Source organism: Osmerus mordax, chromosome 14, assembly GCF_038355195.1.
Source record: "Osmerus mordax isolate fOsmMor3 chromosome 14, fOsmMor3.pri, whole genome shotgun sequence".
Classification (NCBI taxonomy): domain Eukaryota; kingdom Metazoa; phylum Chordata; class Actinopteri; order Osmeriformes; family Osmeridae; genus Osmerus; species Osmerus mordax.
This window is the reverse complement of record NC_090063.1, coordinates 16387918-16412272: the sequence shown is the minus strand read 5'-3', so window position 1 is coordinate 16412272 and position 24355 is coordinate 16387918. Positions and strand designations below refer to the sequence as shown.

Below are 24355 nucleotides of genomic sequence, written 5' to 3'. Positions count from 1 at the left end.
TATGCGGTTTCATACACTGACTTAGTTTACATTTAACATTATGGGTTATACTGAAACATTAGGTTAGGAATGACAAATGAAACTGTAGACATGCAAACAAAATCCACTAGTAGTAAATTTATTGAAAAAGAAAGGTACAACCAAATTGTATGGATGTCTCAGTCCAGAAGTATGTAACAGAAAGTAAGTCATGGTCATTTTTATTACCATTTCTGTATTCAAAGCTTGCAGAAAATGTACACAAGAATCACTACCATAGGCCTAACTAACCACATTTAATAGACAGGGAGATAAATGCGTAGGTTTCCATCAACATTAATTCATGGAACAAAATTGAAACAGGCTAACTACAGTAGCTACAGGTAAAAAAAAAAAAGCAGGAAAAGAAAAGTTAAATTTAAATGTGTAAAAAAAACAAAATCAGCATACTTTACAACTTGTATTAACTTTTGAAGCAATACAACATTAAAATGAGAGAACCATTGACAGCACCATTTGCTTTCGTTTTACCCCATTAGCGTTTCACCAGCTGATCCCTCCATAATTGTCGTAAATTAACGATTTGTGACTCGTGACTCATCCCCATAAACATGCTTGGTTGGAAATTCTGCTGAATCAACCAAAAAGTGAAATATCCACCTGTTTTGCAGGAACGGTATGGTATGTATGGTACAAACTGTACAAATCGGTCATGTCAGTCCTAGTCACACACTAAAGTTGGAAGACCAGTAACACTCCACGTTTGCTCCCCTTTCTAAACCACAACACCCTCAACAACAAGGCCATTTCATGGGAAGCCATGCTTAATATACGGGTCTTTATAGCAACACGTAAATAGTAAATAGCCATTGAAACTCTCCTTGTCTTTAATATGCTCCTGTCTGGATAGAAATGATTGGAATGGTCTTCACTGTACACTCCCCCGTCTGTTTGACTCCACTAGATTTTCATCGTCCTCAGATCTACATTAATTTCATGTGAAAGCGCTTAAAGGTCATTTGAAACTTAACCTCAGAAGGTGTTCAACATAAAATAACCTAAACATGTGCATCACATTTTCAGATTGTAAATTAGATTATTCAAATACAAATGATTGGTGAAATGACTGGTTTTATAATATACACATATCTGGCACTAACCACAATTTTCCTATTACAAATATTAGAGAAAGAGGATGACCTGTAAAAGATGTGTTGAAAAATGCCCCCAACCCCCCCCCCCCCCCCAACTGTCTCTTTCTTAATCAAAAAATAACATGAGGTAAAAACACAAAAAAGTTAGAAACTGGAAGGTGTAGTTTTCTTCTGTGGTTTGGTGAGAGGATAAGAGAACCCAGCATGCAACAGGTGCATCCTGCAGATCAGAAGGAATATCCTGGTTCAGTCCACCCCAGACTCAGACCAGCGACAAGGAACACAGTCCTCCCAGGATGATACTACCAAGAGGGAGGCTTAAAATAGCGAAAACACAGGGACTTACTCTCACACGCACGCTCGGCGCACGCACGCCACAGCATCTGTACACTCATTGAGGTGCGCAAGACACACACAAGTTATTTCTGTCAAATGTGTCGCACCAAGAAGAGTTTGAATAGAAGTTTTGAAAGAGTTTGTGCTGGTGAGGAGCTGATGGTTGTAAGTGGGAGTGTGGTGGAGAGGTTGGGAGGGGTCTCTGCGGGGGGGTGATAGTGCATCGGATCTGTCTGTGACAGGCCTCCATAGGCCGGATGGAGATGGTCCATCATAGTGGCCTGGGGAACGGAGGACGACTGCTGGGGAAGTGGACAGCATTGGCCCTGGGGTTGGGTTTGTGTTCAGTGGAGAGTGGAGAGGGAATCTCCCCTGGCCTGGTGGTCCTGGTAGGGGTGAGAGCTGAGGGCGGGGCTGAGGGCGGGGCTGAGGGCGGGGCTGAGGGCGGGGCTGAGGGTGGGGCTGAGGGCGGGGCTGAGGGCGGGGCTGAGGGCGGGGCTGAGGGCGGGGCTGAGGGCGGGGCTGAGGGTGGCGCTGAGGGCGGGGCTGAGGGTGGCGCTGAGGGCGGCGCTGAGGGCAGGGCTGAGGGCGGGGCTGAGGGCGGGGCTGAGGGCGGGGCTGAGGGCGGGACTGAGGGCGGGACTGAGGGCGGGGCTGAGGGCGGGGCTGAGGGCGGACTAGAGGGGGTGGTGGAGGAGCTGGTGTCTGGTAGGGCGCTGGGCTGCTGGGGGTCTTCGGGTGTGCTGTCTGCCTGAAGAGAGGCGATGGCCACCGCAGAGTGCTTGCACTTGGTAGCACCACACTCGCAGCTGAAGTGCTTCCCCTTGATGTCCCAGAAACTCTCTCCATAGTCGAACCTGGTAGAGGGAATCAAGGAAGTATTAGATCAAAAACGACAACAGGTTTTAGTGACGACATCCCAATTATAAGGCTCCAAAATGAATTAATGATGGATTAATTTTTCCGGCTCTAAAATCCAAAAACCGGCATACCAGATCAGGACACATCAGATTTTCACGTGAGATTATATTCACATTCAGTCATTTAGCAGGAGTCAGATGGCTGAGTGGTGAGGGAGTCGGGCTAGTAATCTGAAGGTTACCAGTTCGATTCCCAGCCGTGCCAAATGACGTTGTGTCCTTGGGCAAGGAACTTCACCCTACTTGGTTCGGGGGGAATGTCTCTGTACTTACTGTAAGTCGCTCTGGATAAGAGCGTCTGCTAAATGACTAAATGTAAATGTAGCAGACGCTCTTATCCAGAGCAACTTACAGTAAAGTACAGGGACATTCCCCTGAGGCAAGTAGGGTAAAGTGCCTTGCCCAAGGACACAACATAATTTTGCAAGGCCGAGAATCGAACCGGCAACCTTCTGATTAACAGCCCGATACTCTAACCGCTCAGCCATCGGACTCCCTCGGATCTCCCTCCCTTATATATATATATCATTACATCTTGTAGTTTGGCCTCACCCAAGCTCTTCTCCGGCCTTGATGTTCTCACAGGCGAAGAAGGCTATATGGGGGAAGCGCAGGTCCTGGTGCGTGGTGAACACGCGACATGGAAACAGGTTGGGCTCGCACGTGTGGTTGATGAACCGGCTGATGTTGCCATAGAAACGGGCGTCGATGCAGTACGCGTCACCCACCTGCCGGAAAACATAAATAAAACAGCCGGGGGGGAAATCGATGAAGGTGTTTTAAACGCACAGATGGCAAAGGGGAGAGAACACCTGGTAAACTGAGAAAGAGAGAGGGGAGTGAAAGTGTTTCATAATCTATTAAAGGGTGACCATTCAGAGACAGGAATGAAAAGGTCTGTTAAAAAGGAGTGTTTCAAAAAAAATATATATCTTCATCACTCTCAATGTGATTAAAACCCTCCTGCAGAATCGACCTGCAGTCTGAAGCGCTGAAGGTTTTATTTTCATTTTATTTTTTTCTCACTTCTTTACTGGTCCAGTTAGACCGTTTTGCTCTGAAGACACTCACCTTGCTGTCCAGGTTGAACAGGTACGAGTCGTTGTCGCGGACGTCCGCATCTACATCCGAGATGATCTCTCCCACGTACCTGCACACAGGAAGTCACCGATTACCCTCACGAACAGCATGTCGCCGTTCCACGTCAATGATTTCAGATGACAAACATGGCCGACAGAGGGGGAACAAACATGGCCGACAGAGGGGGAACAAACATGGCCGACAGAGGTGGAACAAACATGGCCGACCGAGGGGGGACAAACATGGCCGACAGAGGGGGGACAAACATGGCCGACAGAGGTGGAACAAACATGGCCGACAGAGGGGGAACAAACATGGCCGACAGAGGGGGGACAAACATGGCCGACAGAGGTGGAACAAACATGGCCGACAGAGGTGGAACAAACATGGCCGACAGAGGGGGAACAAACATGGCCGACAGTGGTGGAACAAACATGGCCGACAGATGTGGAACAAACATGGCCGACAGAGGTGGAACAAACATGGCCGACAGATGTGGAACAGCAGGACGTACTCGCACACAAACGTCCCCCGGGGTATGTCCTGCAGAGCCCGGACGCCCCAACCCTTCTGAACGGTCCTGAAGAGCTGAAGACGAACCCTGAGGGAGAGAAAGAAGCATTATCTTCCTTCCTTTCACCTCATATGTTCATGAAATGCTTACAGGGCACATACTTGAACAATTATGCACTGTAGGTTGTTAAAAATCAATATAGGAAACGTAGTGGCCAGTACTGGAGGTAGAGTTGAGCTCAGTTGTGATCAAGGCTCACAACTAACTGTTTTCCTCACTCTCCCAGTACCGCCCCGAAGTGGAAAATGAACCGTCCCAAACTGAACCTGTCCCAAAATATAAATTCTTGTGTTTTTGCATTTTGACATACTGACAATGGGTCTAGGTTATTTGCAACACCATCTAAGTAATCCATACAGTTGTGGGGCTCAAATCAATGTCTGAATTTCAATGTGAATACATACACAATAGAATACACAATTGTCTTGCTTGTTTCATGGTGGGGCTGTTAACACTTTATAAAAAAAGTTTAAGGTAAAAATTTTTTTTATGAAAACAAGTTTTGAAAGGTTTAAAAGGTTTGAAAAAATTTTTTTGAAGAAAATGTTTTGAAAGGTTGAAATTGTATAAAAAAATAAAAAAGTTTTTGAAAAACGTTTTTATAGGTTTGAAAAACTTTTTTCTAAACTATTTTTCATCACCCCCGGGACGACGGGATTCATTTTGAGCCCTGGTTGTGATCGGTACCTCAATCCGTTCTGCACCACGCGGTTCTTGCAGTTTCTCCAGCAGGAACAGGCATGGTTACATTCAAAGATGAGAGGCGGTTCCTCGAGGCAGAACTCTGGCAGCAGGTGACCCTCCTGAGAACCGAAATGAGAACATGCTGGTCATCGCTTTCGTTTTTTATATTGTATAATTTTGTTTCTCTAAATCTAAGTATTTATATATTGTTTAAAGGCCAGTTCACACTATGGTCCAAAGTTAGGATTGAAAAGTTCAACTCCAGATGAAGCATTAGACCTGCTGGGATTAATTACTAAGTCCATGAGTGCATCAGAGCTTCTGAATTAAATCACAAACCATGTGGCATGTCACCTACATTTTAATTTAAAGGCCATTTTCATTAATCATTGATCTGGTTCCCATTAACTACTACATTGATGTTTTATTGAGACATAATTCCCCTTTTCCTGTTCACAGACAACTGTTTGGGTTTACAGACTAACAGTGACGTTGTCCAGTCTTGCCTTGTCATACCAGCAGTATTACCTTGTCATACCAGCAGTCTTACCTTGTAATACCAGCAGTCTTACCTTGTCATACCAGCAGTCTTACCTTATCATACCAGCAGTCTTACCTTGTCATACCAGCAGCGAAGGCTGAGCTGCCCACACATACAGCTGCTTGATGAACAGTCGTCCTTACACACACAGTACTGGAGGAAGGGAGAGAGAGAGGGGGGATGGGGGGAGGGAGAGAGAGAGGGGGTAGGGGGAGGGATGGAGGGTAAGAGAAACAGGGGGGAGGGAGAGAGGGATGGAGGGAAGGAGAGAGGGATGGAGATAGTTAATTTTCACTGCTGTGCCATCCTAGTCCCCCCCAGCACCTGCGTTCCAGTTGGGTGCCGGCCTGTGCCAGGGCCGGCCTGAGCGCGTGCAGCTCACCTGCAGATGCGTGATGTTCTTGTCGATGTTCATGGGGGACGTGACACAGTTGACAGGGACGTACTTGTAGTTGTCTGGACAGGGTTCGCTGTCCACAGAGTTCACACATGGCACCGGAACTCTCTCGTAGCCTCTGGCTATGTCTCTGTAGAGAGCCGGAGGGAGACAGGTGAGCTGAATGCTGAAACAGCATGAATAACAATAACCACTCTGACGGGAAGATACCGTTAAGTACACAAGATGGCTGGTACACTGCCTCGGGTTACAGGAGGGAGAGAGAGAGAAACAGAAGATACAAATATAGACAGACAGAGAAAGAGAGAGAGAGGAAGAAGGGAGACAGAAACAGATGGACAGAAAGAGAGAGACAGAAAGAGAAGGGAGTCAGGTGGCTGAGCGGTTAGGGAAGCGGGCTAGTAATCAGAAGGTTGCCAGTTCGATTCCCGGCCGTGTCAAATGACGTTGTGTCCTTGGGCAAGGCACTTCACCCTACTTGCCTCGGGGGGAATGTCCCTGTACTTACTGTAAGTCGCTCTGGATAAGAGCGTCTGCTAAAATGACTAAATGTAAATGTAGAAGACACAGAAAGAGAGAGAAGAGGCAGAGAGAGGTAGAGAGATCCTACCTGTTGAGAGTCCTCTCCTCCCCAGGTGTGCTGCGTGCCTCCACCTCCCTCCTGTTGACCTGCAGGGCCAGCCACACCCTGGAGCTATGGCTGCAGCAGTCTGGGGGCGTCTCCCCCTCACGGTTCTTCAGGTTCACATCGGCACCGCGGTCCAGGAACAGCCTGGCGCCCGGGAGACGAGAAGAAGTTCAGCCACGTTCGTCTGGCTCCGCCAGCGCACTCACTGACACCTCACCCAGCGGTGAACGACAGTCTCTTCACCCCCTAGGTCCCCCCCTGGGTCCGGCCCAGGTTCTGAGGTCCCGCCCTCAAGTTCTGAGGTCCGGCCCCCAAGTTCTGAGGTCCGGCCCAGGTTCTGAGGTCCCGCCCCCAAGTTCTGAGGTCCCTCCCCCAAGTTCTGAGGTCCCTCCCCCAGGTTCTGAGGTCCCGACCCCCAGCTTCTGAGGTCCCGACCCCCAGCTTCTGAGGTCCCTCCCCCAGGTTCTGAGGTCCCTCCCCCAGGTTCTGAGGTCCCGCCCCAGGTTCTGAGGTCCCGCCCCAGGTTCTGAGGTCCCGACCCCCAGGTTCTGTGGTCCCTCCCCCAGGTTCTGAGGTCCCGCCCCAGGTTCTGAGGTCCCGCCCCAGGTTCTGAGGTCCCGCCCCAGGTTCTGAGGTCCCGCCCCCAGGTTCTGAGGTCCCGCCCCCAGGTTCAGACTCACGTGACACACTCCAGACGGTTCTCCCTCGCAGCGATGTGCAGCGGGGAGTCTCCGTGGACGTTGACGGCGTGGAGGTCACAGCGTGCCTCCAGCAACAGCTCAGCTATCTCCACACTGCCGGAGAACGCTGCCCAGTGGAGGCAGATGTTCTCCTCCTACACCCCCCGGAGAACCAAGGAACATGCACACAGATAAACACACACACATAGATGCACACAGATGTAAAAATAAACTATGTTTTTTTTTATTCCAAGGAAGGTCATGATGAGGTCAAAAACCGTGTTGCGGTTCCAACATCTCTTCATGGACCCCCTCCACACCTTGTCCCTGATGTAGATGTCCGCCCCCTTAGATAGGAGCAGCTTCACCTGGTCCAGGTGTTTGTACTCGGTCGCCCAGATCATGGCTGTCCACCCGCCGTCATCCTAGACAAGGTTTCACAACACGTGAACACCTGGCATCACACACCTACCACCTGGTACACTAACACTGTATGTACAATCTAAAGTTTACATACAGTACTATGCAAAAGCCCTCAGGCACAATTATTTTTATTTAATTTTTTATAATGAAATTGAATTACTAAAAACGTTTCTCAACATTGCACCTTCATACTGCCGCAGTGCAGTGCCTGAAACTTTTGCAAAGTATTGTGCATATTATATATTACATTTATATACACATTTAATCTATACATTTGTCGGAGGTGCAACGCAGACAACATAGAATCTGCAAAAGCTAGACCTAGTATTGGAGCAGAAGGGTTTCACATATGGAAACGTTTGAATGATTTTCCCTTGGAGGAAGCGCATCATAGTCCACAGACCTGACAGTTGATGTCCACCAGTCTGGTGGACAGAAGGTGCTCCACGATGTTGTAATGCCCGATCTTTGCAGCTAGATGGAGACATGTGAATCCTTCCACATCCTAGAGAACACAAATCACACTTGAGAATAATGACAAGAAGTTCAACAACAAAAAACAAGGTGAAATCAACATAACAGCAGGCTTTATATAACAATAACTGTTACACAAAACACAACAGAACTAAGTGCTCTATCCCAGTGGTTCCCAACCATGGTCCTCAGGTACCCCCTGTCCTGCCTGTATTAGATGTTTCCCTGCTCTAACACACCTGATTCAAATAAATGGTCATAAGCAGGCTTCTGCAGAGCTGGATAACGACCCATTCAATTGAATCAGATGTGTTGGAGCAGGGGAACATCTAAAACAGGCAGGACAGTGGGTCCCCTGAGGACCAGGGTTGGGAGCCACTGCTCTGTCCAGTCTGGCGTACCTTGTGCGCGGCCCCGGCGCCGGCCCTCAGCAGGTAGCTGACGGTCTCCAGGTGGTTGTTCTCGCACGCCTCCATCAGTGGGGTGCGCTGGTCCTCGTCACAGATGTTCAGGTTCGCACCGGCCTGGCGGGGACGGCACGCGGACAAAACATGCTGGATCTTTCCGGGAATATTCACCACTAACGGCTGAATAAAGATGGAATTTTGCGTCCACATTTTGCAAACATTTAGTCATTTAGCAGACGCTCTTATCCAGAGCGATGAATAAAGAGAATAAAGATGGAATTTTGCGTCCAAATTTTGCAAACATTTAGTCATTTAGCAGACGCAAACAACAGTTGAAGTTGCTCCTTCGATTGTGACATCAAATGTTTTATCGGTAAGCTTGTCATACAGATAAGAGTCAGGATCTGCGGAGATAGTTGGGAGACCGACTGACCTCACATCATGCACCTAGCTACTCAACTAGCTACACGGATAAACTGAAGTGATTGTTGCCTCATGCCACGAGAAGGGAGTCTTGAAAGCGGAGAGAGATGATACTTACGATCATATATATATATATATATATATATATATATATAAACACTAGATGTCTCGTCCGCATTGCTGGACAACGGAGTCGAACGTCCGCACATGGCGACCATCTTGCTACAGTCAACTCACTCACCCATAACATTGTGTTGAATGTACATCTCTGACGTTGATAACAAACCAAACCGTTTCAAAATCGGCTGAAAATTGAGCAAGTTATGGTCATTTAAAAAGTACATGTAGATTCAACACAATGTTATGGGTGAGCGAGTTGACTAGCAAGATGGCCACCATGTGCGGACGTTCTAGACTCCGCCGTAAGACATCTAGTGTTTATATATATCTATGCTTATGATCACATACTTCCTGAACAGGAGAGGTCAGAGGTCGTTAAACAGCAAGAGGACACGGCAGTGGAGGGAGAGGATAGTGAGTGATAACAGACAACCTGAGCAGCAGGGGTCAGAGGTCACTTAAGAGAGGCGTGGAGGCTAACTGTCGATGGCTAAAACCCCGGGTGGAAGTGCTTGAGAACCCAGCATTCACTTCCTGGTTGCGATGTGTGGCTCACCTGGACCAACAGGTGGCAGATCTCCTGGTGGCCCGCTTCTGCGGAGACGTGGAGAGGGGTGCGCTTGTTCTGGGTTTCCATCTTGAAGTTGGGGTCAATTCCATCGACTGGTGGACAGACAAAGATTAAATATCAGATAGACTCATCCATTGGAGGAAAACTAATCTATCAGGCAGATACATATACTTTTAACTTGTTCAGAAAGACTTTTATTATGAAATTCAAAAGGTGCACATAGGGGGCACGGGAGTTGTTTATCTTCAATGTAAGTCTTTCAAATTGAGGCCAGAGGCAGTTATACACTTTGATCAAATGGTGTCGTCATCCTGATGGAGATGTCCTCACCAAGCATGAGTAGAACCTTCTGGAGTTCTCCCTGTTTGGCCGAGACGTAAAGCTGCTTGGGGTGGAACCGCAGCTTTTTAGGCCTGACACACACACACACACACGGCGCACACACACACACACACAGGAACATAAAACGGTTACAACCGTAACAAAGGATAAATCAGGATAGTTAAGCATACGGAACAGCACTCTAAACCTGCCCTTATATTGGTCTATTTTACATTTTACACATTTAGCTGACGTTTCTAACTTGGCGTCTCACTTCTCCGTGTCCAGGGCCTGGAGGATGCTCTCCAGGGTTTCCTTAGGGGCTCCGGTGGGGGCCACGCCACCCAGCCCCACCCCCACCACCAGGGCCCCAGCTCGGGAGCCTCCGGCGGGGGGAAAGGCCTCCAGCAGCAGACCCCCAGGAAGGCCAGGAGGGCCAGGCAGAGAGCTGTCGGCTCGGCCGCTCTGCTCTGCTCCCACAGAGAGACGGGACGGCCTGAGGGGGAAAACACGGCACAGGTCACTACGACCATCGCACGAGGACTAACAGGCAAGATGGGGATTATAAACTGCATTTGATTAATTTAACAGAAGCCTTTATCCAAGATGATATACAAGTGGTGCACATGGAAAGTGAGCAGATAATCAAGGTACATTTTATTACCTTTAATAATTTTAAGGTCATATAATAATAGTTTTGATTATAAAGACAACATCTCTCTCCTTACCTTCCCTCTCCTTACCACACCCATCCTTGCAGTCCTCCTCCACCTACTCCCAGCCCCCTCCTCTCTCCCCCCCTAAGGCCCCCACCAGACCCCCCACCTTCCTCCCAGCCCCCTCCACCCAACACCCTCCACCTACCCTCCAGTGGTGGTGTCCGCCCTGCCCTCCAGGGCCCCGGGCGTGGCTGGTCCGTGCAGGGGCGCCTGGGTCACGGTGGAGGTGGTGTCGGCCTTGGCGACGGTGACTTCCTTGGCCTTGCTGGCCTCCTCTCCACAGTGGGGGCAGAAGCTCTGACCCTTCAGCACGGACGCGCAGGACAGGTGGAACCGGTGGGAGATGCTGACGTCCGGCTGGCACTCCATGAAGGTTCCCTGGGGGAACGTCAGGAACAACTCAGTACCCTGGAGCACGGCGAGGAACCCTGGAGCACGGAGAGGACCCTGGAGCACGGCGAGGAACCCTACCCCACAGTCATGCTCAAGCCTAATCACATAGTATTATCATATATGTGAATGAATGCTACGTAAATATATAGTATATGTTAAATATATATAATATACAGTACTGTGAGTAAATTCTCAACAATGCACTTTATTCTACCTCAAATGGAGACATTTAATTTTTATAAAAATAAAAAAAAACTTGGGTGCCTAAGAATTTCCCACCGTACTGTTTACATGTATACATAAACAGTAGATTACACACACACACACACACATTTATAACAATAGCAAACAGGACCTTCCTCCTCTGACTCTCACTATGCATCTCCCCTACCCCCAACCCTCCAGGCCCAGGGGGGGACGCCAGGTACTCACGGCCCTGCAGAAGAAGCCACATCCTGGGCAGCACTGGTGCTTGACCATGCCCCCCCGGTGGTCCTCACACAGCACCAGAAGCTGGACGGAGTTTGACGGCCTCATCATCTGCTGTTTCTGCACGGCGCCATGGCAACGGCTCAGCAGGCCGTCCACGCTGTCCGTGGCCATGCATTTCCTGTCCGTGGCCATGCACTTCCTGTCCGTGGCCATGCACTTCCTGTCAGTGGCCATGCACTTCCTGTCGGCCAGCGTGAGGATCTCGCGGGTCTTGGGCGTCTCCATGCGGCAGCTGCAGAGCGGGAGCTCCTGGGCCGGGTCGGCATCAGGGCCCGACGCCGCTTGCGACACACCTGAGGCAGAGGCAGGCCACCCCGCGGTGCTTTTAGTTTCACAACACTACGTGCATTTATACTGGGTACCTATATAAACATTAGGGGTGGGGGAACAAAAATCGCATTCACATTCGAATCGCGATTCAGTCTTCTAAGCGATTCACATCGATTCATAAATTTCAACAAAAAAAACGATTCGATTTTTTATCGAATCGTGACCCCTAGAATCGATTCGAATTGTAAGGTAGCAAAAGATTCCCACCCATAATAAACATCTAGAACCCAATGTAAACCTAGATAACTTGTATACACATATTTAAACTACATAAATCTGCACAATAATTACCATTAAAACAAACCATTTCAATGTTCACCGTCTAGTTTGGCATTACAATATGCTAATAAGAACGCCATCAAATATAACTAAATCATGTGGTCTTCTAATAGCACTTCTCGGTTCTCCCAGCAGGGGGCGATGGCTCCATGCTGCTGTGATGACTCATTCTGCCCAGCGGGGACAGAGCGAGACAGAGCGGCCTCACTCAGCACAGCTATAGTCTTCCTCCTACTGAGCGCTTGGACATGTCAGTGCACGGGAGAAAATAACACCCTGACCAAGGACCTTCACATCCACTCTACCTCCCCTCGTAAACAACAACCCCGTCTCCCCAAGGTGTCTCACCGGGGCTCCGGGAGGAGAGCAGCTTCTCCTGGGCTGGGAGGTTGAGGTACTCCAGGGGCACTTCTGAGTACTCCTCACTGAAGCCGGGTTGGGTCTGAGGCTGGGACAGGCCGTACGTGCGTAGCTCAGTCTTGGACTTGAGCTTCTTCTTGCGTTTCCTGGAGGGCCGGAGCCAGGCACTGTCCCCCTTGGCTTTCTTCTTGAGTTTCTTCTTCAAGCTGGATTCGGAACTCTTTGGAAGAGCAGAACCGCGTGTCAGAGGAGTTATCAGTGTGATCACGGCACCTCGTTAAAGTCGTGAGAGTTTACCAGGTCCGACTCGGTGTCCTCGTCTTCTCCTTCCTCCTCGCCCGAGTCCTCGGAGAACTGCTCCTCTCCCAGCACCCCCTGCACACAGGAAACAGGAAACAGACCTTTCAGCTCCAACAAGCCATCACCCACAATCCAATTCAACATCCGACTAAAGATACTTTCACAAAAAGGTGAAAAATTCAACCCAGTGAAGCCATTTATTGGACAAATTCTATTGAATAAAGCCATTGACTTGAAGTCTATTGAAAATGACAAAGGCCCGCTGGATTGTATCTATATTTATTTGTTTTAAGCAGGACGGGTCTTTCTGGTAAAAGGGCTTCCAACCTGAGAAGTTGGACCTGCTGTAAGTCTCCTCTCCTGGGCGGCGACGCCTCCTTCCCTGGCCTGCTCCTCCTCCTCCTCCTCCTCAGACTCCTCCTCCCACTCGTCCTCCTCCCAGGTGTTCTCCATCCTCTCCCCGTTCAGATGGGCTTCTTCCTTGGGCTACGGGGGCCACAGAAGGAGAGGAACCGTTTCAGAAGGTCTTAGAAGAGCCCGTCGTGTCGGCGGCCACAGAGTTTTTTGACATTCAAACCAAGATGGGTCTTTTCTCCGAGCTCTGGTTTCTAAGAGCCTCTGCTTGTGAGGATGTGGTGTACGTGAGCAGAGACCTGGGGCCCCTCGGCAGACTGCTGGATCTCTGTGAACATCTCCAGCATGGTCCTCTGACGCAGTCCCTTGGTCTTCTTCTTGGGAATCAGGCTGTACGTTCCCATCTTCCTCTTCTTCTTCCTGAACGCCAGCGCTGCAGAGAGGAAACAGGTGAAGAAGACAGCGCTGCAGAGAGGAAACAGGTGAAGAAGACAGCGCTGCAGAGAGGAAACAGGTGAAGAAGACAGCGCTGCAGAGAGGAAACAGGTGAAGAAGACAGCGCTGCAGAGAGGAAACAGGTGAAGAAGACAGCGCTGCAGAGAGGAAACAGGTGAAGAAGACAGCGCTGCAGAGAGGAAACAGGTGAAGAAGACAGCGCTGCAGAGAGGAAACAGGTGAAGAAGACAGCGCTGCAGAGAGCGCTGCAAGTGAAGAAGACAGCGCTGCAGAGAGCGCTGCAGGTGAAGAAGACAGCGCTGCAGAGAGCGCTGCAGGTGAAGAAGACCTCCGCAACGTTCTACACACTCATCTCAGTGACCTAGAATACTATACAATAGAACAGAACACAATATAATAGAATGGAACACAATACAATAGAACGGAACACAATACAATAGAACGGAAAAAGAAAGAACAGAACGGGAAACGATAGAATAGAATATACTATTGAATTGACTAGAATAGAATATACTAAAATAGAGTAGAAGTCATGTTAACCAAACAGCTGTCCTGACTGCGTATCCCAGTATGTCGGTAAAAAATCGTACCCGCCGTGGGTTTGGATGGAGGGGCACTGGGCAGGTTGTTTTGGCTCTGAGGTAGCTGGTTCTGGGAGGGAGGCGGTGGAGGAGTTTTTTCCACCTCTGGTCCTACCCGGCTCTCCTCTTTCGCACTATTTGGTTCTTTTAATTCCCTGTTTAAAAGCTGGAGAAGACAAAGAAAACAAAAAAACAGCATGTAGCAACAGCAGGAGAACCCACAACTCAAACTCGTGTCACGAAAAGGGCGATCGCCGACTATATAAGTCGACAAATTCCATGACCCGCTCATTCCTTGTGACTGCAGGGTTGAGGGATACCTTTAGTGTCTGGTTGGAGGCAGGTCTGGACATGGTCTTGCGTGCTCTGTGTACTGCGGTAGGTGGATGACCAGGGGAGGTTCCATTTTCAGTCTCTGTGGGCCCCTGCTCTGACGCGGTCCCCATACCAGGCTCACCCCTCGGTACTCCTAGAGGCGGGCCGCGCCCGGCTGCCGAGGGCGGGAGGGATTTGTCCGTGTGTTCCACCCCTGTTGCGGTGCCCGAAGGCGACCAGCTAGTCCTGTGTGGGGCGGCCCCTAACGCCAAACCCAACGCGCCCTCCTGCTGCTTGCTGAGGATGTATCCGTTGCTGCCCGTGAGGGAGCCGTGAGGGGGCAGCTCCAGGTCCAACAAGCCGTTCTCGGCGACCGGCTGGGAGCTGTTGCTAGGTGAGGGGTAGGAGGCGGGGCTCTGGTGCCTGGCACCCGCCTTTGTGATGTCGCAGGTTCCGTTTAGCTCCGCCTCCGGCCTGGGAGACGATGCTAGCCTGGCTGCGGCCTTCTTGTCTCTCTCTGTGAGGAGTCACACACACACACACACACACCAGTCACACACACACACACCAGTCACACACACACAAACCAGTCACACACACACAAACCAGTCACACACACACAAACCAGTCACACACACAAACACACACACCAGTCACACACACACACACACACCGGTCAGTCTCATGGATGTCTGTTGGACATCAGCCTGTCTGATATCTCGGGAGACAAACCCACCTGCTTCCTCCTCCTCCTCCTCCTCCTCCTCCTCTCTCCCCCCGGTGGACTCCATCTTCTCCGCAGCTGGTCCCCCTCGGCCCACACTCTTACCCACACCTGTGGGCTGATGGGAGAAGATGTTTTATGGGTATATGTGAAGCCCTCTGTGACACTGTCAAAAAGGGCTATACAAATAAAAATGTTAATGACACATTGTTAATGTCCAGCTAGTAAAGGTGTCGCCTACAGCGGATTTCACTGCTGTTGGATCGTTAGGACAACAGCATATAGTATTGCTGGCAACTTGACAACCAAAGACTTAGGAACACTACCAGGATTGTGGGTAGCTTCAAACAATGGCGAGGCCAATCAAGAGGTAGACCACCAAACAATAATTCTTAAAGGGTAAACATAAGTTTGTGACTGGTCCAATGGGAAGTTCCCCACATGGTGTCCAGTAGATAACGTCATTGGGAAGGACTAACAGCCCCAGGAGGAGGAAAAGAGTTATTTGCATAATCAAACCCTTTACAGGGAAGCTCTTAACGACTCTGAGCTAATCACCCTGACTGTTGCTCTCTCCCTCTCTCCTGCTCTCTCCGTTTCTTTTGCTCTCTCCCCACACATCTGTTTCTCTCTCTATGTCAACCTCTCCAACATTGGCTTTATGACTGAACACCCCCTGCACCCAACCACTTGAGGAGAAACCTTTGGTTCAGGTAATCTTCTTTGCTTGCATTTCCCATACGCTAAACAAACAACTCGAGATCAAGTCTGGCATGCTTCTTTAGCTTTAGGTAAAGCAACAAAGCTAGACCACTAAATTGTGTCTGGTGATAATGTACAGTGTATATTGTACAATGTGTAAACTGTGTTAGTATATAGCTAGTAATTGCTTTACTGCTTGGAACCGCACTCAAGACCTTCAGTGTAGCCTATATGGTTGAATGACAATAAAAAGGATTTGATTTAGCTCCTTATCCTTACATTTCCATTTTTCCATTTAGTCATTTAGCAGACGCTCTTATCCAGAGCGACTTACAGTAAGTACAGGGACATTCCCCCTGAGGCAAGTAGGGTGAAGTGCCTTGCCCAAGGACACAACGTCATTTGGCACGGCTGGGAATCAAACTGGCAACCTTCAGATTACTAGCCCGACTCCCTCACCACTCAGCCATCTGACTCCCTCATCTGATTTAGCTCCTTATCCTTACGGGAACAACCCAACACAAACAAAAGAATAGCCTAACCCTATGCCCTTTTCACACTGAAACACTTTATCAAGTTTCTTGTCCACAGCAACAGACCTACATGGTTCTAACTTTGGAAAAAAATATAATAATGAAACAGCAGGCCAAACAGACAGACAGCCTTGTGAAATGCTGACTCCAGGGAAACACAGAAGACTTCACGCAGCAAAAAAAAAACAGATCTACCTCTTCAAAAGCTCAGGGATTCCAACTTGTGAGTCTGGCAAACTGAATACCACAGCTGAGAAGACGGAGCAGGTCAGAAGGTTCAGCGCTGACAGGAGGTTCAGCATCTACCCCCTCCCCCCCCTTAGCAGCCCGCCCCCAGCCACGTCACTCCTCACTCCTGCCTTCTGATTGGTCGCTTCACCAGACACCTGCCTCTGCAACCACCAGAAAGTGTCAGCTTTTAAGGTGGCTCCTGCTCCAACACTGCTTCTCTCAGTGTCCTCCAGGAGTGCCGCTTCACAGTAAAAGACACCGTTGTTGTTGTTGTTGAGGGAGTCAGATAGCTGAGCGGTGAGGTAGTCGGGCTAGTAATCTGAAGGTTGCCAGTTCGATTCCCAGCCGTGCCAAATGACGTTGTGTCCTTGGGCAAGGCACTTCATCCTACTTGCCTCGGGGAGATGTCCCTGTACTTACTGTAAGTCGCTCTGGATAAGAGTGTCTGCTAAATGACTAAATGTGTAAATGTAAATGTTGTGTAAAGGTTGTACTCCTGTTCTGGAGGTTTCAGCCTAGCCTAGCCCGGTCACCAGCTGTCTCCAGACACATTTTACATTTAGTCATTTAGCAGACGCTCTTATCCAGAGCGACTTACAGTAAGTACAGGGACATTCCCCCGAGATAGGTAGGGTGAAGTGCCTTACCCAGGGACACAACGTCATTTGGCACGGCCGGGAATCGAACTGGCAACCTTCAGATTACTAGCCCGATTCCCTAACCGCTCAGACACCTGACTCGCTCAGACACCTCCCTCTCCAAACCCTGCAGACATGTTCCCCACGACGCACCGACAACCGTCTTGGCACCCTGCCACCATCAAAAACTGAAGCGGTCTGGAGCCACAGGCTCTGGACTGGTGACAGAAACCCCTTGTTTAAGAGTTTACCTTCAGCCTTATCCCAGACAATTCCTTGTAGATATCGGTCCTCGACACATATGATCAGAGACTTGGGACAACAGGGAAGACTCACAATGACTTTCACAGGAAGGCTTTCACCTTCAGTCATGCACTCTGGACTGGGTGCACGTCTGACAGAGATGTTTTCCATACAGAAGTACATTTCGGTTCAAGAAGAATCCCACAACAATATGCCCAGCCCGCAAAAATGCAAGGTGCTGTTCGAAATCAGAGCAGGAGAGGTCCGAGGACAATCAGTTCCCAACCTGTACTCAGTGTGGGCTCACACAACTCAGGGAGGAGGCAGGTTTGCTATTGGAGGCATGTTTAAAGAGGAAATATAGAAGGATTCCCCACATCATTTCCTACACCCTTCCAGGGCCTCACATCGCAGTAGATTTGCAAATCATTGATAGTTGATGCACAGAAAGTCTTCAGAACAACTCCTTTGCCTTCAGAGGACACCCCCCCCCCCCCTGTATTTATTGTCTCTAGGATCCAAAACAACATGCAGGCATGTCTGATGATGTACGTTATTCTCTTTCAAGACATCTTTCAACAGCCAGATCTGGAAGAGGAGCCTTGCTGAGCTGCAGAGAGGAGGGGAAGCAGGTGGACTGTCAGAGCCCACCGTCAGAGATGCCTTGGTCTTGTCAGGACTACAAGGCCAGCTAGCTCAGGCGTGAACGATTCCAAAGATCTACGCCAGACGGAGGTAAGAGAGGGAGAGGAGCCCTTTAGTCCGTCCGTGTCCCCCCCCCACCCACGCCCTCTCGCGAACTGCAGAAACCTCCTACAACTGTACATCTGTGAGTCCTCAGCTTTCCCCCTGCTGGTCAGAGCAGGAACTGCATGTTGGAGAAAGAAAGGGAGGGGGAGGGGAGAGAAAAAGGGCCGTCTGCAGATCTCCGCCATTTCGTAACCAGATTGTTTACTGACACTACGTACCAACTGCTGATTTTTAACCACTAGATGGGGGACATGGTGGACCGACTAGCATGGATTTGGGAAGAGAGGGGGGGGGGGCTGGGGGTTGAGAATCCTGATCTACACCTGTGGACTCTGAGCTACCACACAATAAAGAAAAGAAAAAAAATCCTGAAACATTTCTACATAGTTAAGCCAGATGAGTAAACAGGCAGTAGCATCTTAACATGGCCGTGCTTCTGCCAAGCACCGCAGCCAAAAAACAGTCTACATGTTTTATAACAATGACGTGCAGGCTATGGAGATATAAAGATACTTTTGGCTATAGTCTTGCAGAAAACTTGCCGTTTATAGTTAAATTAGCTTTTTCGTTAGGTGGACGACCTCCACCAAACCACCCCACCCCCGCCCCCACCCCACCCAAAAAGACCAGCAGCATGTGGGCAGAGATGCTCGTGATCATATGGGACGTCGCCCAGGGGAAACCTCTTCTGCTTTTGAGGAAGAGGTTGAGTCCTCCGAGTGAGAAACAGCTAGTGACAGAGATAGACAGCTCGTTAGAGACAGACAGCTCGTTTAGAGAGATAGACAGCTCGTTTAGAGAGATAGACAGCTCGTTTAGAGACAGACAGCTTGTTTAGAGAGATAGACAACTTGTTTAGAGAGATAGACAGCAGACAGCTCGTTAGAGAGATAGACAGATAGTGACAGAGATAGACAGCTAGTGACAGAGATAGACAGCTAGTTAGAGAGATAGACAGCTCATTAGAGAGATAGACAGCTAGTGACAGAGATAGACAGCTAGTTAGAGAGAGTGAGGGATTATGTAATAATAATTAAAAAAAATACAATAAAAGATCTGAAGAATCAGGGTTTGAAGAGGAACCTGGCATTAAGGAACAGAAGACAGTCACCGATTTCAAAAGGATCTTTCCAGAACACCACAGCCCAAAACGCAACCAGACCCATCCCTTCGGTCCCGTCACTACTTCAGGTGTGTCTTTCGCCGAAAGCCTGGACCAATCCATGAAGAATCTTAAACTGTCCCGTTTCTACCCGGTAACACAGCTTAAATGTGGGCTTCAATAGAAAGAAAGAAAGCCTGAGGAATTCCTGAAAAGCAGTAGGATGAAGCAGGCTGAAAAGGCCTTCATGACAAACTCTGACCAGGCCACGAGACTCAGAGGAGTAAGCAACCAATGACACAAGGAAAAATCTCTGGTAAAAAGAGCATCTACATCCGAGACATTGAAACACAGAAACCCAACCCGCCTACAAAGCAGACCATTCAGCACCAACAATGGGGAAAGAGAACATTAATGCCTCTTTCTCACTGATGAAATGTGCGCTTGCAGCAAGCATCATACCTGCTTTCTGTTGGCCTCCATTGAGAAGGAGAGGTTGAGGCAGACACAGAGAGAGAGAGCAAGAGAGAGAGAGAGAGAGAGAGAGAGAGAGAGAGAGAGAGAGAGAGAGAGAGAGAGAGAGAGAGAGCGAGAGAGAGAGAGAGCGAGCAAGAGAGAGAGAGAGAGAGCAAGAGAGAGAGAGTGAGAGAGCGAGCGAGCGGGAGTCTCGAACAGACCGTTCCTCTTCCTTCCTCTCTCCGCATGCACACATTCACCTCGTCGGTCATGTGACCCCACAGCTCCCTCTGTCGGTAGCTCTGCACGGAGGGCAACCACAGAGCATGCCCAGTCAGTTCGAATTTCAATGGCTTCCCTTTTTTTTCCCTTTCTTCCCCTCCCCTGGCTCCCCCTCGAACGCTTAAAGACCTTAGCGCCAACGAACGAACGGCCATTTCAGGAGCTGCTTATAGAGAAAGAAAAATAAAAGGGGGGAGGAGGAGGAAGAAAATAGAATAAAAAGCGGTTGGTGTTTAGGGAGGCCGTGGAACAGTGAGGAGGAGGCTGGAGGAGCCATGGGTCTTCATAAGTTTACCCCTCGCTGAAGCGGATAGGGGGAGCAGGGTTAGATAACTCCATCGCCACCTCCACCCTACCAACAGCCTCTTATCTCCACCAGGCCCCAGGGCTGGGAGCCGTTGCAGACAACACGATGATATCAGCTCAATCGCAACAGACAGGTGAACCAGCTGCATACTTTATTGTAAACGCAGGGTTGAGGAAGAGGATCGTTGAGATATTCCTGTTTGAAATGGGGACTGTGCCGTGATCGTGGCCTGGTGGCACGATCACGGAAGGAAGAGGTTTCCAGAGAGGAGCGTGACGCAGATGGAGCTGGGCCGAGAGAATCAAACTAACAACTTATTTACATTTACATTTAGCAGACGCTCTTATCCAGAGCGACTTACAGTAAGTACAGGGACATTCTCCCCGAGGCAAGTAGGGTGAAGTGCCTTGCCCAAGGACACGTCATTTTGCACGGCCGGGAATTGAACTGGCAACCTTCAGATTACTAGCCCGACTCCCTCACCGCTCAGCCAACTGACTCTCACTTATAAACATGTTCCACTACAGGGGTCGCCCCGGTAGGCCTGAGTGCAGCGGGGTTCCAATCCGGCCTTGGCTCTTGCTACATCTCTGTCTCTGTCTCTGTCTCTGTCTCTCTCTCTGTCTCTCTCTCTCTCTCTGTCTCTCTCTCTGTCTCTCTCTCTGTCTCTCTCTCTGTCTCTCTCTCTGTCTGTCTCTCTCTCTGTCTCTCTCTATCTCTCTCTCTCTCTCTCTGTCTCTCTCTCCCTGCCTCTCCCCCTGCCTCTCCCGCTGCCTCTCCCCCTGCCTCTCCCCCTGCCTCTCCCCCTGCCTCTCCTGTAACACTTCACTTACAAACTATTCAATAAAGCATGACAAACGTTGAAAGAAATTCCACTATTCAGAATGCTTACTGACTGTAAAAGAACAATGCGTTACAAGCACAGTTACATTCGGAAGTGTAGGGGTCGGATTCAGACATGCTGAAACAGTTTTGCTCTAAATATCTCTCTTAATCTTCCATCTCTCAACTCGGGAGAATTCTAATATCATTCCCAGTCTGTAGTTCACACCTTGATCACATGACAGTTGTGGAGTTTAGACAGGCACTATGTAGGTTAGCTATCGAGGGGGTCGTTTTGGGATAAGGACACTAAAAGTACATCCAAAGTCCTTCAAAGTTAATCAGGGATTCTTCCTCAAGTCAATGAAAAGACAGTTTCAGCAAAAGACTAAGTTATTTTGTTTTTTTAATTTAACACGTCAGACCTGTACAGCCCTCTTTTGTAATGCTGGCTTCGTGCTGTGGAGGTTTGGAAGGTTTTGTCACCATAGCTTAGTAGACATAGTCAGCCTATACTGAGCATGCTCAGTCGATGCAATGTCAGCCATTTTGAAGCTTTGTAAACTGCCAGGCAGGATTCCAGCTTAAAGCAGTCCCTTCACTCACAACCAAACACCCCAATGGAACACACAACCTTACACATGTTGGGTCATTAAATTAGGTAGAATTTCACAGTTTGTTCAGGAGTCAAGTTCCTTCTTGAGACCGAAAGTTATTCGAAAACAGAGAAGAACAATGTGGAGTGCAGGGCCAGGATGTTACAGGATCTTGCAGTTGACACAGTGGAAGTGACAACACACAGAGAGAAAACAACCCCTTGTCAGAGGAACATTTAATGAACATCTCTTATTAGCTGAGCCTTGTGCATCACAAAGAGCCCATGCATGCAAAGAACAAAATAACTCAGATCTCAGGCTTTCTTTCTTTCTATTGAAGCCCACATTTAAGCTGTGTTACCGGGTAGAAACGGGACAGTGTCAGATGGACATTTGACAGTTGGGCTTCAATGCTGGCAAAGAAAACGATCACTCAACCACAGGCGTCTCCGACTGCAGCCTTTAAACAAAGACAGCTATTTTACTGGCAATGTCTGCCGTTCAGATGAGTCACCTAAAAGGATGTTTCATCCTATTTCAGTGGGCCCAGAGCTTGCGTGTGGGAGATGGGCAGTGTCTGGCCTACATTATCAAGGCCGGGATACATTACAAGGGACGATTCCGGCGTGAACAGAGAGCTGTGGCCCGCCCAGCCAAGTCCACATTCCAGGACTGGTTGTGCCAATATTGTGTCTGACAAGTTGAAAGACAAAAGCCTGTCGTTTCAAGACGAACGACCCAGTTAAATCGCTTGATCGATCCACCAATCATTAAAACCAGTCCATTCTCTCCTCAATGGTGATTTGTTACTATAGAAAGGAGTCCATTCTCTCCTCAATGGTGATTTGTTACTATAGTAACGTGGAGTGGAGATGGAAGAATTCCCATACTGGCTTTTTTTTTTAAGGTCTAAAAGCTCAAAATGTGATAGTCTACATATTCTGTCTCCGTCCGGAGAATTGGGGAGAATTAAATGAAAACAAAACACTGCTTTTTCTTAAAGAGCCACTGAAGTAGTAGGAGTCAGGTGGCTGAGCGGTGAGGGAATCGGGCTAGTAATCAGAAGGTTGCCAGTTCGATTCCCGGCCGTGCCAAATGATGTTGTGTCCTTGGGCAAGGCACTTCACCCTACTTGCCTCAGGGGGAATGTCCCTGTACTTACTGTAAGTCGCTCTGGATAAGAGCGTCTGCTAAATGACTAAATGTAAATGTGAAGTACCTGGAGAAGAAGGGGAGCCTTCACTGATAAGGAAGAGAGAGAGTGTAGAGATCCACACACAAATGTCTAGCTCCCCAGTTACCATACATGCAGGCGTCCCTGGCTGGGTCACATGACCAACTCTCCACAGAAAGCTACGACATGGCCCTCACTGAGCATGCCCAGATGGAGCCTTGCTGTTCTTCATGGAGAAGGAAGAGGAGGAAAAAAAAACAACATTGCAGCCATTTCGTGAAACGACATCTAGAGACAACAATAAGGGATTGGTCAGGAGCGGTTACCTTGTTTCTCTACATGCCTAGTCACGATATCATCCTTTTGAATTAGTCTCAATTACTGAGTCACAATCTAACATCACATTTTTTTGTCTTTAATGACATTTGCCACTCCTTACGCAATATTTTCCAGTAGATCTATGATTAAGATGTTAGAGAAGTGGGATCTGTCAACCGTAAAATAACAGAGCATCTGGATTTGGCTTTCCGGAAAAAAGCTGTTGTTGGAACTGCATACTTCTATTCCAGGGACAGACTTGACATGAGACTCAAAATACAATACAAATGTTTCTCCCATCTCGTCTCCTTCTCAGAGGAGCTGCGTTTGAGACTAAGACCTTATCTTTAATCCAATCAAGACGTCTAAGAACATCCGTTTGAGACTATCAGATTTCCTATCCTTCCGTTTAGGGTACTGAGGTGACATTCTAACCCTCCTGTATTATCGCCTTCTTGGGATTGGATGGAAAAACCCAAACTAAGTCCTGAGAACACATCTGAGATGACTACACGTCTATGCCACCTGGAACAGAACGAAGTCCAGTCTGTCACTTGTACCTTCCCTGAGAGAAGGAAGCTGAGGGTGTTAGAGCGAGCAGACTCAGAGTCACAGAGAGTAGACTCGCACTCAACCTGAAGGAGACGTTCCCTCCGAACAGGCAACAGGGAAGTGCGCTGAAGCTCTACCTTCTGGTGTGAGCTGCGCGGCAACACAATGATTAAGCCTAACAACATGCCCCTTAACAACCTAAAAACTGAGACTCTGCTAAACAACAGAGATACATTAACCAAAAATAAATCCTCCCTTTAAACAATTCCAGATTAGAAACTGGGCCGACCAACACAATCACTACAAACAGCCATCCAACCTGCCTCCACAGGAAGTACAGTCAGCAACAGCGGTGACTACACACTAACGTACTTGCTTGAACTACCAAAGTAATTCCTATAGAAACAAGGTAATGAGGATTGTCTTGCTGAACTTTAGCCTAAGATAGAATTCAAGAGGCCCAGCAAGGTTGCTGTATAACCCCCCCCCCCACCGAGATGACCCCCCCCACCGAGATGACCCTCCTTAGCATACCTTTGTAAGCAGACAAGCTGTGGCTTTGAGGAGCCGAGTTGACGCTATAGAAACAGGCAGTTGTTGCTGTGAAGGCCAGAGGCCTACTACTCGCCTGATC

General features: G+C 48.8%; 1 protein-coding gene across 2 annotated transcripts; it reads right to left on the bottom strand.

Moving 5' to 3' along the window:
- Positions 1-102: 102 nt before the first annotated feature.
- ehmt1b (euchromatic histone-lysine N-methyltransferase 1b) lies at positions 103-24355 on the bottom strand. 2 transcript variants are annotated; one of them, XM_067249942.1, is made up of 26 exons: positions 24256-24355; positions 15028-15133; positions 14297-14808; positions 13986-14142; positions 13239-13372; positions 12913-13071; positions 12583-12660; positions 12274-12505; positions 11257-11609; positions 10577-10809; positions 9987-10208; positions 9722-9804; positions 9377-9483; positions 8272-8394; positions 7800-7901; positions 7294-7398; positions 6974-7128; positions 6276-6437; positions 5651-5795; positions 5344-5421; positions 4731-4846; positions 3984-4070; positions 3461-3539; positions 2942-3117; positions 2148-2326; positions 103-1991 (listed from the first exon to the last, which is right to left on the bottom strand). In XM_067249942.1, exons 2-26 carry the CDS (start codon positions 15080-15082, stop codon positions 1741-1743), a joined length of 4083 nt encoding a protein of 1360 aa, XP_067106043.1. In that variant the 5' UTR covers positions 15083-15133; positions 24256-24355; the 3' UTR covers positions 103-1740. The 2 variants fall into 2 exon arrangements, with proteins under 2 accessions (XP_067106043.1, XP_067106042.1); XM_067249941.1 differs by lacking the exon at positions 24256-24355 and adding an exon at positions 19677-19759.